At 40.6% G+C, this 16,347-nt stretch overlaps 1 protein-coding gene across 2 annotated transcripts in view; it reads right to left on the bottom strand.

Moving 5' to 3' along the window:
- Positions 1 to 318: 318 nt before the first annotated feature.
- The window catches only part of lingo2 (leucine rich repeat and Ig domain containing 2), a 212,066-nt gene continuing 196,037 nt past the window's right edge, over positions 319 to 16,347 (bottom strand). For both annotated transcript variants that reach the window (XM_053879055.1, XM_053879056.1), the window contains exon 5: positions 319 to 3,109. In XM_053879055.1, coding sequence (XP_053735030.1) covers positions 1,256 to 3,097 — 1,842 coding nt within the window. In that variant the 5' untranslated portion in view covers positions 3,098 to 3,109 and the 3' untranslated portion in view covers positions 319 to 1,255. The remainder of the gene's footprint in view (positions 3,110 to 16,347) is intronic.

The following is a 16,347-nucleotide window of genomic DNA, read 5'->3' as shown; positions in this document are numbered from 1 at the left end:
CCGTCGCAATATACATAGGCAATGAACAGTCATCTAGTGTACCCTATGTCATGTCAGCTGGCTGCAACTCATGTAAGCCATCATTGGAGGAAAACCAATCCCATGATTCTGAGCTATTATTTTTAAGTGATGAGAATAATACACAAATAAATCATTTCTATAGTCTACATTTACTGGATTTGCCCCAACGGTTTCCAGTTGGGTGACAGTATTATATTTTCGGATGAGAAACTTACATGGAGGCGCGGATGCTCATACTTGCCGTTTCCCAGACATCAATTCACACAGACGCATCGGTACAAATACATCTTCATTTATTTCACATACATATTTTTTTTTTTACTTTTACTTTTCACAATCTAAATGATTCAACAACCAAATGAGGAACTACCACAACAAATGTTCTACAAGGGGAAAAAAAAAGATGCAAAAGTCACAGTCGTAAAATTGACATGTTTTTTTGCCGTCAAAGAAATGAAAAGAGACAAAAAAAGGGGGACAGAATGGTGGCACCAATACTGACTCCAGTATTTATCCTTTCAAGGACAACATTTTGAAAAGGTTTTTTAAATAAAATCTCTTTTCCCTTTATTTTATATATATATATAATAAATATTTTTCTTAATTTCATATTAAAGAGTCAACTGGAGGAGCAGGAACAATAATCACCCGCAGGAGCCCTTCCCAAATCAATGGGAACTTGAGAAGTCTGAAAAACCCGGCTAATACATCCCATGAATATTGCTATGGTGTTTTTCGGGGGTTATGACTATGTACCCATGTGTACTTAAAGAACACGCTGTATACATATGCAAAATATTGAACGTAAGAAATCATGGTCGGCATCATTGTTTTGCTTTGTGAATAAGCATGGCGCAAGACAAAACAAAGAAGGTTAATAGCTTAGATACAAATTTCTTCTGTACATGGTTTAGAGTCTTCAGATCCACAGAGAAGCTGAATGGTTATTTTTTAGGGGAATATAAATTTCAAAAAGCAGATAAATTACAATAAATTGTTCCCCTGTAACTGTACCATTCTGCATCCACATTGAAGAAGTTCTGGCAATTATGTCGGTGAATGTCCTGCAAATCTCAATCCCGAGATCTTTTGGATACACAAAGCCACAAATGCTCCACCACTGCTCTTCCCACTGCATCGGGAAGTTCTGTAGTCCAAGTTGGAAAAACCCAAACAAAAACATATAATATACTTGAGTTCTTCCCGAAGAAAATTCTTGGAAATACAAAACAAGTCACATCATTTTCATGTTAAAACGGCGACCTCCATCTTGCACATCTGCCGAGTCCACATTGGTGCCATTAGACTTCGAGCGAGGCACATATTCAACGTCGATGTTGTTTTTATGCTTTCCTTTCCCTCTGCTCCAAACGAAAAGAAGCAGGAAACAAAACAAGACCACTCCCAGGAATGTGAAACATCCCATCGCTGTTGACACTAAAATAGTCTTAAGGTCCCAGCCAAGGGTCCCACCGATGGTGCTGTTGGCAGTAGTATTATTGGGATCGGTGTAGTACTGGGTCCTGTTCGCGTAAAGTGATCCAAGACTTTTTACTGCCAAAGAAGTCATCAGCGTGTCGTTTCCAGCCGTGTTGGAAGCAAGACAAAGATACACACCGCTGTCTTGCACCTCTGCGGACTTGATTTCAAGTGTGCCGTTAAGATGGACGTTGACTCGGCCATGACTTCTGACTGTGAGGACACGTCTACGAGGCGACACCCAGGACACAATAGGCCTCGGCGTCCCCTCAGCACTGCAACGCAGTAGCGCTTGCTGGCCCTCATCCACAGTGATTGTCTGCGTTTTATTCTCCCGAATTTTTGGCTTTGTGCACGTCACGTAGTAGGATAGTAGGGCTTCCTTAAACTCCTTAAACGGCCGGCCATGAATTCCCTCCGGGGTGCTGCACTCTGGCTGGGAATCACCAAAGAAGATTGAGTGCCTTTTCTGTAAAATCCACATCAGTCGACAGTCGCAAACTAGCGGGTTGTTGTCAATCAAAAGAACTTCCAAAGCTTCAGGCGACTGGAAAACTCCCTTTTCCAACGTGTCCAGGCGGTTGTGAGAGACATTGAGAACCTTGAGACCACGTAGACCCTGGAAGGCGAAAGGTTCTATCGCAGTCAGTTGAGCTCCCACGAGATGAAGCTCACGAAGCCGGATCAGTTCCATTAGCATGCCGCCTTCGATGTGGCGAATGCGGTTAAAAGACAGGTTCAGGTGTGTCAGGTAGGGAAGATGCTTGAGGGCCTGGTATGGAAATGAGGACAAATTGGTATTGGTGATGAACAGACTGGTGAGATTTAGGCCATGGAGGGTGTTGGCAGGAACGTGGTCAAGTGAAGGCCAGTGGTCTATCTCTAAAGTGCGCAGCCGGAACAACTTCTTGAATGAGTAAGGATGCAAGGTACCGATGCTGAGGTATCGTAGGTGAAGGCTGACCAGGTTGTGCAGGTGTGAAAGAGCCTCTGTGGGTACCACAGTGAGGTTGCACCGCTCTAAAGTAAGTATCTCCAAACTCAAAAGTCCACTGAATGCACGGTGAGAAATGTAAACCAGGTCATTGTCACCCACTTCGAGAAATTTCAGATTGTGCAAGTCCTGGAACATATAATCCAAAAGAATGACGATTTTGTTGTCGCTAATATCCAGCCGAGTGAGGTTTGTTAATCCAGTGAAGACCCCAAGAGGAATCAGCTTGATGCGATTGCTCTTCAAACTGAGAAAGTGCATGTTAAACAGGGCATTGAATGCTCCGGGTTCCACGTAACTTATTATATTTCCACTCAGGTCGAGTTCCTCAAGACCAGGAAAAGCAAAGAAGTCATCAGGGTTGATCATTGTCAGCTTGTTCTTACTCAGGTCCAGGATTCTGGTCTCGCCAGGAATGCCATCTGGGATGCTGGGCATACGTTTCCGATGACAGACGACCGCTTTTGTTTGCGCTGAGCACTCACAGCGGGATGGACAACCTAAGGTGGACCCCACAAAGACAGCCACGAGGGCCAGTCCCAGGAAAGGTTGCCAGCACGAGACGACCGTGTGCAGCATGACTTTGCTTGAACAGTCGACCATTCTGTCACGGTTCTGCAAGACACCGAAAAAGAAAAAAAGACAGCACATCATTTCAAGGTTGTGTTCGTAAATCATTATTGAGTAAAATAATCCAACTTTGTCGTCTTAGTATCATCTTGATGATAATGATAATATTCCGTTATGGATTCCTACAGTATTGTTTTTTCATGAATGTGTTTTATTTCAGTCCAGTGAGGAGAAAGGCAAAACTGTACTCTCTTCTATGAACCACCTCGAGACGGCTGTGTGCACATTCACCAGGTGGCTACAATATAGAGCACACACTCGGGATCTGGTCCTGCGCAGCTATAGTTCTGTAATGATCTCACAAGAGATGCTTCCCTCACACTTCACTGCAGATATTGGTCTCCAACCAAGTTTGAAAAACATGTCTGGACAAACAAGATACGTCCAGTAACACGGACAAAAATGGTGCAACCAGAAGGTCTAAGGCACCTATTGCATTTCAAGAGGAGTGAGAATACATACAGTTTTATTTGTTGTTCCTGAAAGAAAAAAAAAGTAGGTGATTGAAGCTACCTTCAGTCTCTTGCAATTTATTATTTATTATATATTCATTTTACATTTCTAGAGATGAAATGAAAGTACATGCATTCATTTATTTACTATTTATTTACTCTCTCTCTCTCTCTCTCTCTCTCTCTCTCTCTCTCTCTATATATATATATATATATATATATATATATATATATATGTATATATATGAAATGAAAAAAATCATCCACAATGTTGAGAACATGATGACTAACCTACTTGACTACTTGAAACACAAAACAAACTGGTGGTGTAGGAGCTGAAGTGGCGCAGAGTGTTTGGATGAGCTGTGATGCTGTTCATATTGACACTTCGCCCCACGCAAACTTCTTTGACAGTTGTGCAAGGTTAGACAACACACTGTGGCATGTAATTGCTCTCTGACCAACTGCAGAAATGTGGCATTATCCAACCAGTGTTTGAATGACATTCACAGGCTCAGTTATCCAAGGCCAAAAAACGCTCCATGTTTGTGAAGCAAATACAGTGAGGATTTGCTCTGCGCCTGAGAAGTACATTTCCCTCCACTTTTTCATTTAATCTATTTAAAACATTTTTTCAAAGTTTTCTAGGAGAAAAACAATAAATATTTTGGACAACATACTGGTGGTAGAATGAGGTTACATGAAGCAGTGTCCACCAATTCACAGCTAAGTAAGCTGTTGTGATGGATAGATGAGATATCGCAAAACAGTACTGAAGGGTTGATGAAACAGTGTCCTAACTTTCAGAGGCCACTAGATAGCGCTCTTGGCTTTGGAAATGCCGGAGATTTCATTGAAACATTGAACATTCATTTTACAGTAGACAGTGCCATTGGCTGCCTTCTGAAAATCAGGACATTGTTTCATGAAACTTTATCAACCCTTCAATGGTGTGTCATGAAACAGCCATAAAGCATAATTTACCCATCACGAGTTAGTTGGACACTTTGTGAGGTTTCATTGAAATAGTTGTTGTCATCTCATAGCTTCAGAAAATTGTGACACTGTTTCATGAAACCTCACTAGCCTACCACAACTTTTTAAAAATAAAAAATAGATCACAAACTTGACACAACATTTTATTAAAATCCCATTTTACTTTTCAAAGCCACATATTATAGAGAGTTCTAGATAATGGGGTAAGACATGGAGTCCATTGTTTCCCGAAGCTTCATTATCAGCAGCTCATCACAGCTTCACCTTCATGAATTTCATAACGTGTGAAAGTTATGAAAATTCAGTAGCAGCACAATATAAATAACCATGTTCAAAAAAGTACAGGTTAGATTGTGTTCCCTATTATTGCTCATGAGATTATAATACACATCTTTTTTTCCTTTCCAGCCTCAGACACATGTTCATGTTCAATTTGAGCCTGTGGTGCTTTGACGGTGCCGGTTGCCAGTAACCACGGATAATCTGTGAGGTACCACGTCACACACAACAATCTCAATGTCATCCAGCCATACAGTATTTAGCTGTGTGCTCAGTACTTGTAGTGGTCATATTGGTGTGGACTGTGTTTCTGGTGCTGCTTGTTTCAGCTGACACCTGATTGATCAACCAATGTGTGCTGGTTTAGTTGGAACTGTGGAGCAGCTTCAGACCCCAGATAGTAGCTTTGAACCATCTTGTGATGAGTCATTTATTTATCAATGAATCCATGTCTCATACAGTTGGAAACATGTCTGGTTCACTGACATTGTTTTAGAGCAAATGAGATCTGTTGCTTGTTCACAATTAAGCATCACTGGACAAGTGAAGAAGCCTGCTAATGAAAATGGCGCATAGTTAGAAAGTGACATTCAGACGCATAAATATCTGGCGAATGAACACACAGGCATAGTTGTTGACAGGCTAGGTGGGGCATGGCTGTGCTTTAACCTACTTTGAGGTCCACAATTCAATAGCACAATTCAAACCCACACAAACAACACCAATAAATACCACCAAAAATCACAATGAAAATCCTGAAATCATTATTTTTCCATGGCAAAAGGTAATGAAGCCTTCTTTGGTTCAGTGGGACCATGAAATATGTCATGCCCAGCAGAAAATCAACTGAAAGAAGAGTACAATTCTTAGACTGGGGTCACCTTTTGTTACGCTGCTGCACTGTGATGGAAGTTAATATCGTAGCAGACCCTCAGCAGAAATCCGACATGCACAGTGTTTTGACTGCACAGATGAAAGTCTTGTGTGGTCTAAATGTTACATCTAAATATTCATCTCAAAGTCTCCCACTCGAAATCATCCGTGGCTCGAGCTGCATCCGTCTGACCTCTGAATTTAACATGCGTTCTAACATCCACACTTGTATGAGGAAGACCAGATGCATTCGGAGACTGCAAGGCTCGCCACAAACAGACGGGGTGACAGGTTGCGTAGATTGCAAACAATCTCTGCCTCATTTGGTGTGTCATGGGCTGTTCTAAATTTAAACGCTGAGAGAAATCGTTGGAATTTGTCCTCGGGCTCTGTGGATGCTCATAGATGATGGCGCAGTGATAAAAATGGCTAATTTTAAACAGAAGAGCGTGAAAAGCATGAGGAAAATAACTTTGTGCGTCAATGCACATTTTCATAGTCACATGAAATGGTTGCTTTGCACTACTCCATTTAGACGTCAAGAGACTTTTGTTCATCATTTTCAAGCGTGAAAGAAAATTCATTCAGTTATTTTCCACTTAAAAAAATATATTTCTGTGTGTTTGTGAGCACTTTCTTTCCCTTTTATACAAGTTCATCCTTGGAAGTGATGGGTGTGTCCCTATTTTTATTAAAAGCCATTTGAGGTTTCATTCAAATTTTTTTGTTCAAAGTCAACGATTACACTGCCATCTATAGTCAAAACGTTTAATGGTCACAGTGTTAACACATAAAAGACAACAACAAAATGAAAGAAAAAGACTGAATTGCCAGGAAGTGAAGGATTAAGCAGTGGTGCACCTGAGTCTGGGGGAAAGCAGACTCAAGGGTAAACAGAGAGCACTTCACTTAATGAAAGGATCTGCACTTATGGCGTGTGGTAGTTATCCTTAACTAGTGCAGAGAGCATTACAATTATTGGAAGGCTTGAGCAGCAAACATTCAGCGCACTCCATTATGTGAGCACGGAATCTCCAACCCCCTGACCTGGACGGTGCTGGACTCAAGACTCGGAATAATGAAAGAACTTTATCAGAGTCTCGCACAAGTGGACGTGCTGCATCAAATCTAAATAGGTGCCCTGGGTCACCGCTCGGAAAATAAAATCCTTACGCTGGGTAATATTGTAATTCTCTGATGAGAAAGTGCTTCTGTTTTCTGAATCTTCTTAGTGAAGAACAGCGTGTGATTTTTAATCTTGTTTACTGCTTCGCATATTTGGTGAAGGCTGGATCCTCAAAGGAAAACCTGGACATGGTTTAATGTATGTAGGTGAAATAGATAGATAGATAGATAGATAGATAGATAGATAGATAGATAGATAGATAGATAGATAGATAGATAGATAGATAGATAGATAGATAGATAGATAGATAGATAGATAGATAGATAGATGGATGGATGGATGGATGGATAGATAGATAGATAGATAGATAGATAGATAGATAGATAGATAGATAGATAGATGATGGATGCCAGCACGCAACCTTTGTTTGTGACACAACAGTAAACGTCAGCTTGCATGAATTGTTGAAGAAGTGGGGCTTTGGCTGTGAGTGATTTTAACATATACAAGTGTGGAGTTGTGTAGAATAGCATGGCAACATGTTCATATTCCAGGCATCAAATCATCATGTTTTTCCTACAGGGTTTTCATGTCGAAGATTCTGAGCGGGGGGTGAATTTGGAGAATAACATTACAGCTGCTGCAAAACAAAGCCTTTTAATGGGCGGGGCTTATGCACATTTCCGAATGTAATAATATAGAAAGAGTACTGTGTGAACAGAAACATACTGATCTGTTCAATAGGGGTGCAATGTATTTTCTAGAGGGGGTCCAATATATCCCTAGGATTGGTCCTGTTTAAAGTCACTCCAGTGACTTCATGTTGTTGACTTGGTTGACTTTCCGATGTCACATTACTTTACAGATATGCGGACAGCAAGTCTGTCGAGCCTCATTCCTCTCACTCCCTTGTGTGGGATCGCAAAAAGAACAGATGAAACTGGCCGAAGAAATCTAGATAAAAATGGACCCACTCATATGACATTTCGGTTCCATATGAATGAAAAATCTAAGAGTCGGGGGCCAGTGGTCGCCTGCCTACAGAGATTGAGAAATGCGCAGAGAGATAAGCTTGCACTGTCGAGGCGTTTCTCCAAAATGGCCCCTGACCCACATTAGTGCTGGGTTGGATCCTGAGAGGGAGATGATAACAGCTAATGGTGGCTGACTCAGCATAAATCCGGCTGCCGCCATTTCACAGTGTCACTGAGGTCACCTGCCATCATTCCGTCCACACGCGAGGCTCAACATTTCCACCACTGTCACAGCAGGGGAAGACCCACGTTTGTAATATTTTGTCAATTGAAAAATTAAGAAAGTAGCTAAACATGGCTCCCTCTGAAATTGCTTTTGTTCCCATCGTGCGATGTCATTTCCCTCAACAGAGCCTGAGGCCATCAGGCTGCAGAGGATGAGTTGCAGTGACATCTCCCTTTTCCAGAGTGGCAAAACAAAGCCCTGCATGCATTGTTAGTCATGTCTCCCGTCTCACGCGTCATCCACATTGCTCCCTGAGCAAAAAAAAAAAAAAAAAAAAAAGGACTTATTCTACAATTCATTTTAAAAATATCCCCTCTATGGTCACGGAAGACACTTTGCCACTTTTATGTTTGTACAGAGCTGGACTGAGCCCTTTGGTCCACATGAGCTCGCGTCACAAATAAGTCACAAATCTAAAGGTGAGCAAGAGAATGAAGATGAGCTCTCGCACTCTCTGTCCTCCGCACCTTTCTATCAGATCCGGCTCCCCATTGTATGTTCAGTTCATAATTAGTGTTTTTGATGGTGCTAGCCAGACTTTTAGTCATCATTTACAAGACGCGCCTGGAACACGGTGACCTACATTGATGTTTTTATTTTAAAGGAGAATCTGGGACACTTGATGTCAGAATGATTTAAACATTAGGTGCTTCTCCTTGGAAATAAGAGCAGCTCAGTTTTATGATGTATGCTTCATTCAAGCATATTTTTTTTCTGCTGTCTTGACGGATGATGGTTGTATCTCAAAACATAGGAAGAATGAGATGGAACTTTGTTTTGGTGAATACTATTCTGAGCTTGAAAAAAGGTACCATTTGAATATTTACTCAGAATGTTTTATCTTTAATATGTACTGTACTTTTAACAGCCCATTCTGAGCTGTTTTTATTTTTCATATGAAGACTTTTTATTTATTCATTTTGCCTCTTACACTTAGCATTTATGTGAATACTCATGACTTGTGTTAATAAAACATAACCACCACCAACCACCAAGCAACCAAAGTCCTCAAAGCAAAATCTGAAGTGTTTATTGACCAATAGCAACATATTTTGAAGTTGCATGATAGTCGGTTTATTTTATTTCAGTATTTATTTTTGCAGTTTTGACTGGAGTTGCACACCTGAGCAGAAGCAGTGAGAGGCTATTCAAGATAATGATGTATACTCCAAAGCAGCGATAAGCTAGTGAGGCTTCATGAAAAAGTGTTTTGATTTTCAGAGCTCAGCAGATGGCGCTGCTGGTTGATGTGATGTGTCACTGAAATGGTTGTTCAAAACCATACACAAGTAGAGAGTGCCATCTAGTGGACTCCAAAAATGAAAACGCTGTTTCATGACGCCTCATCTTTCCTTCATACACAACACACATGGAAGTACTGAACACCACCAAAGAGTTCTGATGCTTACATACATAAGCATAAAAACAAAATGACATATACTTATTCCTGGTTGTATTTCACAAGTTCTATCGAATGATTCTACATTATAACTGTTTCCTTTCCACCCGCAGGCAATATACACTAAGCACTTTGTCCACAATGTTCTAAAAAGTGCTATAGAAATGAAGCTTTTGTTGATATATTATCACTAAAAGACCAAAACAATAGCTGACAATAAATACATACTGCTGTATTTAAATAAAAAAAAAACCCTCAAACATCCACAACAAAAGAAATGAAGGCTGGTGGAGCCTAGGTTCAGTTTTGGAGGCCTGGTGGTGGAAGTGCTTGGATTCCCGATTGAACCGAGGTGGTTCATTTTCTCCTAATTGGATCCAATTGAATGAAGCGATCACGGGTCAGCGTGCTCATCACTGCATCACCTCCTGCCAGGCAGAGCGGACACCCACTGTCCACATCTGACTTCACATTATTTACCAACTCATTTGCCCCGCAGCGCCAATGTGGCGCAAAAGCAATTAGCAAAAACCCACATGACCTTCCACAACAGTGGATTTCCTTCTCGGTGCATAGAAGGTCTGTCACGTATGTGGATGTTACGCACCCAACAAAGATCTGAAAATGTTTCAGTTCAAGTGCGAAACCTCCTGAAAGAGTTTGCATTTCCCATTTTACAAGTATGTGTGGGAGTCGGAGCAGCACATACTTGTATGAATCCCATGCAGGGGAACTGACGCCCCGTCTCAGCAGTCGACTGCGCAAACTACGTGCTGTTCACACGCTGAGCTGTAATCCTGGCCAACTATAGCTGGTAAACATTTCCACCCCTGCTTTCGACGGAGGCTACACCATGTTCAGGCGCTGTTAGGGGTTTGCCCAAGTAGTTTGAGGATTTAGATAAGAACTTGGCCCCTGTGCAATCGACCAATAAACAGCCACTTGGGAAATTGGCCTGCCTCTATCTCCTCTGGAAAGGTTTTAAGACTGCGTTTGATGTCCCCCCCAGGCACTGATCATTGTGAATGCGATTCCCCTCCTCACAGAGGAGCCTTGTCACTTCCGCAGAGGATGGTGGAAGAGAGTTGCTGTCTTTACACAGCAATTATCAGCCCCTCAAGAAAAAAAAAAAAAACAGAATCTCATCAAAAGCGTCATGTTTTGATATTCTCACTCGCAGGACATCGCCGGCAGAAGAGCCATCAAATGATAGAAGAGGTGGAAAAATAAACTTCCGACGAAGGAGAAAGGAGGCTTGTGTGCGAGCAAGAAATGAAAGTAGCATTATGTGTAATCATGCAGGGATAAAATGTGCTCAGTCTTGGGCGCAGCAGCTGCACAGAGAGCTCTCCAGTACATTATCATCTGACACTGCCGCCCTCACATCGAGGGTTCCATTTTGACGTCATATAATTGGACAAAATGAGAAATAAAATAGAAAGGTGGATGTTAATGACCAGGCCGAAGTATTTCTTTTAGTGGAAACCCTCCGTTTTCCATCAATACAGCTTGAATTCAAGGCTGAACAGAACCTTTTATATTAACTGTTTGGAGTGAGCCATCTTAAAAGCATGAACCTTCATGGTATTTTCATGAAAGCAGTGAAAGTACTCAGTATTCAGAGACAGTGCTGATAATGGTCCGAGTACAGTACTGACATTAAAGGCAGTATTGCTGGTAACAGAATGAGTGGTGTGAGTCCCTGACATGAGGTCAGCCAAGACATAAGAAGAAATGCTGTGTGTATTGATCATTGGTGAAGACAAACTATTTCACAAAAGCTCTGTTTTCATAAACTGCCTTTTATTATAGTAATAATACTGCAATGCAGATGAGTCCCTCAAAACTAACAGTATTTGAGCACGTGAGGTCACTAACCCAGAGGAAGTCGATTTGTCAACAGCAGGTTCATGTGAACGATTCACTTATCTTTCTTCAAACCATGTCGTACTGGCAGCAGTCGCTCGCGCATATCAGATGGTCAACAAAGGGACACCTTTGCAAGCTAGTTTTGCTTCCGCCCACCACTTTAATCTTAGTTTACATTTGAAAACAGAGGGCATTAGAGTTGGTTTGAGAAGCCATTTGAGGCGAACCTACTGACCTAAAAGTTCGTGCTGAGTACTGAAGATGCTGATGGTGGCCACTTGTCACCCATTTCTTATAAAACTCCACATCTCTTGAGGAGGCCAGGGTTAGATGCTCTGTGGTAGGATTATAACATATAGATGCCACGCAACGGTTCTCTTCTGTGATACTGAAGGAGAAGAGCTTGTTGACCTGCACCTGATGGATGCGTCGAGAGGAGCTCCCGCTTGTGATGTCATCCAGGCACGTTTCCGGTTCTCACTTAGAGCAGCACTGTGATGACTTTGAATGAGGTTTTTCACTTATTTCGCATGCCGATTGAACAGAAACAACTTTGAGCAATGTATAGGATCATTTCATACATTCATACCGCATGTTTAGGCACCGTTCCATCGCCTTGTTGGTGACTTGAATGATGGTAGCAAGCTAGAACTATCAAGCAGCTGTGGCAGTAGAACAAGAAGAAGTGCTGCAAAAGTAGAGTTGGTTGAACATATAAATGATGGATTGATAACCTGTATTGATTTTAATGTCACTTGAACACATTGCCGATCGTTTCCATACGCCATGATGGTATACAATAATACAACAAATATATGAGTCTATTAAATGTATACTTTATACTTTTGGTAAAGGCTTTATTTATTATAGACTTTTATATTATTTTGTCTAAAAATAATACAAAATAAAAATCAGGCACCAAAGGGTTGCATTTACAGAATAGTTCTAAAAGTTCCTGCTTTCAAGCGCATAGCAATTGACTGCTATATATTGTGCTATATATTTGAAAAACCTCGGTTTGCAGCGTGACATATATAGCAGCCAGTAAAGAGATATATGTGAGTGTTTGACATATAAATGTCCCCTATATCCCTTATATATCTCGGGAAAAAAAACAGCTCTGCCATGTAGGGGTCATTGTGAGGAAGTTATTAAATCATCTTTTCATTTTTTATGAGCTTTATATTTTGCTTCCCTCGAAGGAACCAAGTTATTAACTTGCCAGTTACATCAGAGAGTGTATAATTAGCCCACCTTTTCAAAGGAGTCCTGGATCACAATGAGCAGGATGAGATGGCGACGCTCTTTACCTGACCCACTCTGGCATCCCGGCTTGGGGGCGAACCTGACGACCGGGAAATTGATATTGTTGTCTTTTAATAATGCAATATCGATCCCAGTTCCAGCTCGGAGACAATCTGACGTGGACGTGATGAAGCACTTCAATTTTCATTTAATGATCTTGTTCAGTTTTTGGTGACGATTACAAAGGAGTCGCAGGTAAAAAAATGACATTTGTTGAAGAAAGTGGATGTGAAGAATGTGCAAACTGGTTTGATAGTCAATAAAAATAAAAAATAAAAATCACATGATCGAGGGTTTTCAGTCCGCGACCTGAACAGTGAAGCTCAAGAGCCTTGAGGCAGTAATGGGCTGCTCAAGCACAAACTAGCCTTCTGCTCGGTTTAACAGAGCCGAGTCAAAGCGCAATTAATCTCTGTTAATGAGAGATAAACTTGGAAGATTGAGTCAGTCGCTCTTTCCAGCGTCTGATTACTTCTTGACTATTGGAAATGAACTGCATTTGATTCGACCCGCCGGCCTGATGTGAAATAGCTGTTACATATATGTGCGAAAAAGCAAAGAATTGAATAAATGAATTAAATACAGGTGAGTTTACAGGAGAACTTGGTTGTTTTTTAATCCTTTGAGTCTGGTCACATTGTTCCCCTGAATACTTGTGACAAAAGAATCATCTAGACATGTAACAACATATTAGGACCCTGTCAGTGGCCGCACTGCTCAGTTAAAGCTCAATATTTACTACATGCGCCGTTGTAACAACACAGTCACAGTCAAGCCAAAGCTTTCATTTTTCATCATCTTCCTCTTCACTACATCTACGACACAGCTCACTCGCTCTGACACCTCAAAGCCTTTTTATTTATTTTTCCCTTTTCTTTTTGGTAAACGCAAATCAAACCAAACAGTCGGCGGCTTTAGTGTTTAATATCGGGCAAATTTTGCTGAAGCACTAACAAGCCTCTCTTGTCTGTTTGTGGACAAAAAAGCTGCGCAACTTGGCTGAAGATGCGACGAGAACCATCTGAGGACGGAGAGCTGATTTTTGCTGCTTAGTTATTCAGTCATTAGAACTTTGAAGGCAAAGTGGGAAAGCGAGACATGCGACAAAACAAAAATACCTTCGCATAAATAACCAGTCAAACATTCAGATTCAGAAGTACTTTTTTTCTATATGTAGTCACTTTATAACCCACACTAGATGCCACTCTCTGCTCAATAGTCTTCAGCTTCGGACAACAGTTTTAATGAGTGAATGAGCTATGGCAAGGAGGGTGAAGCTTCTTCAGCCCATCATTCATACATCTACATCTTGAGCTTCTCTTCAGCACATTAGCTTCACAGCATCCATGTGAGAATCCATGTATTTTGTCATGCAATCCAATGAACTCAGACAATAAATCTATTGAATTCTATACTAGTCCATCCATCATCTGCTATTCTGAGGTCAAATGTGGAGGTATGTGGAGCTGCTGGCCTCAATATCGCCCTTCACTTCCAGTGTTAAGGTGCTCCTTGTCCACCAAGGAGATGGCTCAGAGGCATCTTGATCGGCTGTTTCAATTTGAATTGATATCTCGACGCTGTGATTCTCGAAGATGGCTGAATTTGAGCCCAGTTCTCCCGCTAACATATGATAAAGAGGAAACAAATTCTCACGATTCTTTCAGTGACCAGGCTCAGCTGATCAGCGCTGAGGCTAGGAAGGTTCCTCATAAATCAACTTTGAGCTCAGCTGCTTTTTCATTACAACTGGAAAAGGAAGCATCCTGCATGATTTAGCCACGCTGCACTAAAACCTGCGATGTTAGACCACTTAAGGAACAGCTTAGATCCCCTGCCTTTCCCAACTAAGAACCTTGGTGTTCTCAGTCTTTGTCCTAGCCACCAGACACTTGAACATTGCTTGAGGTGAGCCATAACAATTGACATCAAAATATGGAGACGAATGAAAACACTATTATTAACTTGAAACTAAAAACCCTTCTGAACAAAACAGATGTTTTTGTTCCATCCACACAAAGGTGTTAAATGCTATGACATATAAAATGGGCAACCATAAGGTGTAGAGTGTAAAAATAAATTCTAAAGACCGTCATTTAAACTCTGCTTTGTGATCATCATAAAAACAGCCATGAAGCAAATGACCTGTGCGCAACTGCATCCAAGAATAGATGACATTGATTCCTCCTCACAGACGCCTCCATTACCTGACAGATAGATCAACATCTCCAGACTTAACCACAACAAGAATACATTACGACCCAAGACTCATTAATCATCGTGACAAGGAATATATCAGACTCCACGGATCACTTGAAATCTCCAAGCTGACCAGCGCTGACCACCTCTAAAAACAATATATTCAGTCTGTCAGGCAAACACCAAATATAACATGTAGCTCTGTCAGCGACTCGAAGGGAATCAATAGCGGCACCACAGACCACAGTCCCCGTCATAAAAGCAGGATGGGTATTCATGGGAATAAGTGCCAGCATGATCGATTCCTTAAAATGCCAAAGCACTCATGAAAGATAGTCAACGGTCATGTAGATGTATCCCGCTACAATTACCTGGAAGCAGGATGTGGGATTTCTGTTCCTAACTTCAATGGGTGGTGTTTCAACATAGCATCATGATGAATAAATATATATATATATATATATATATATATATATATATATATATATATATATATATTTCAGCTTAACTTGCTTTTTTATGGTTTTATATATATATATATATATATATATATATATATATATATATATATATATATATATATATATATATATATATATATATATATATAACCATCTTGACGCAAAAAATACATAAATAAATAGTAATATATATATATATATATATTTTTTTTTTTAATTACTATTTATTTATGTATTTTTTGCGTCAAGATGGTTCTATATTTTGACATACAATTTAATTTGCTTTATTGCTTGTTTGAAAATTTAAACAACAATTTTTGCGTCATTACAGATGCTTTAAACATGGAAACTTTGAAGATAATCTCAAAATAAAAATTGACAATTACATGTAATAGCAGGCATGATAAAATGTATTTATATTTCCACATTTATTTCCTTATTTATTCCAAATTTATGCCCTTATTTTACCACCCATATATATCTACATATATATACAAATGTTGCTGCATCAACATTTCAATTGACCTGCCCACTTTTGACTATTTGATGAAGTCGAGGAAAATTGAAAGTGAACTCTTCGGATCCAACATTTGAGATATTAAATTGTTTGAAGTGATGCGAGTGATGCGATGCAGCAGACATGAACACAGTGTGTGGGCTCCTGAGGGCCTTGGCGGAATTGTTCCTCGCAGTCTCCCCACTTTCATCCGGCTCCATGTCTCGACAGTCTACATCAGGTCTGAGTCAGGGGGTGTTTCATCAGCCGTGTGACTCAACAGCAGGAGTGGGTAGTTAAACCCCACTCGCCCTGCCACCCACAAACATCTCGCTGGCCTAAATTTAAATCTAAACGTTTTCAATAGAAAAATGACATAACCATGTGCACCAACTGAAGCCAGACGCTGTAGCGGCAACTTGTTATCTCAGCTTAACACAACACACTGCAAATGAAGGGGAAAAAAAGACATGATTCTTTTACACCCTGCAGCTTAAAATTCTGAAAA

This window comes from Synchiropus splendidus, chromosome 11 (genome assembly GCF_027744825.2).
Source record: "Synchiropus splendidus isolate RoL2022-P1 chromosome 11, RoL_Sspl_1.0, whole genome shotgun sequence".
Taxonomy (NCBI): Eukaryota; Metazoa; Chordata; class Actinopteri; order Syngnathiformes; family Callionymidae; genus Synchiropus; species Synchiropus splendidus.
The sequence above is the reverse complement of the archived record's forward strand: the minus strand, read 5'-3'. Positions and strand labels throughout refer to the sequence as shown.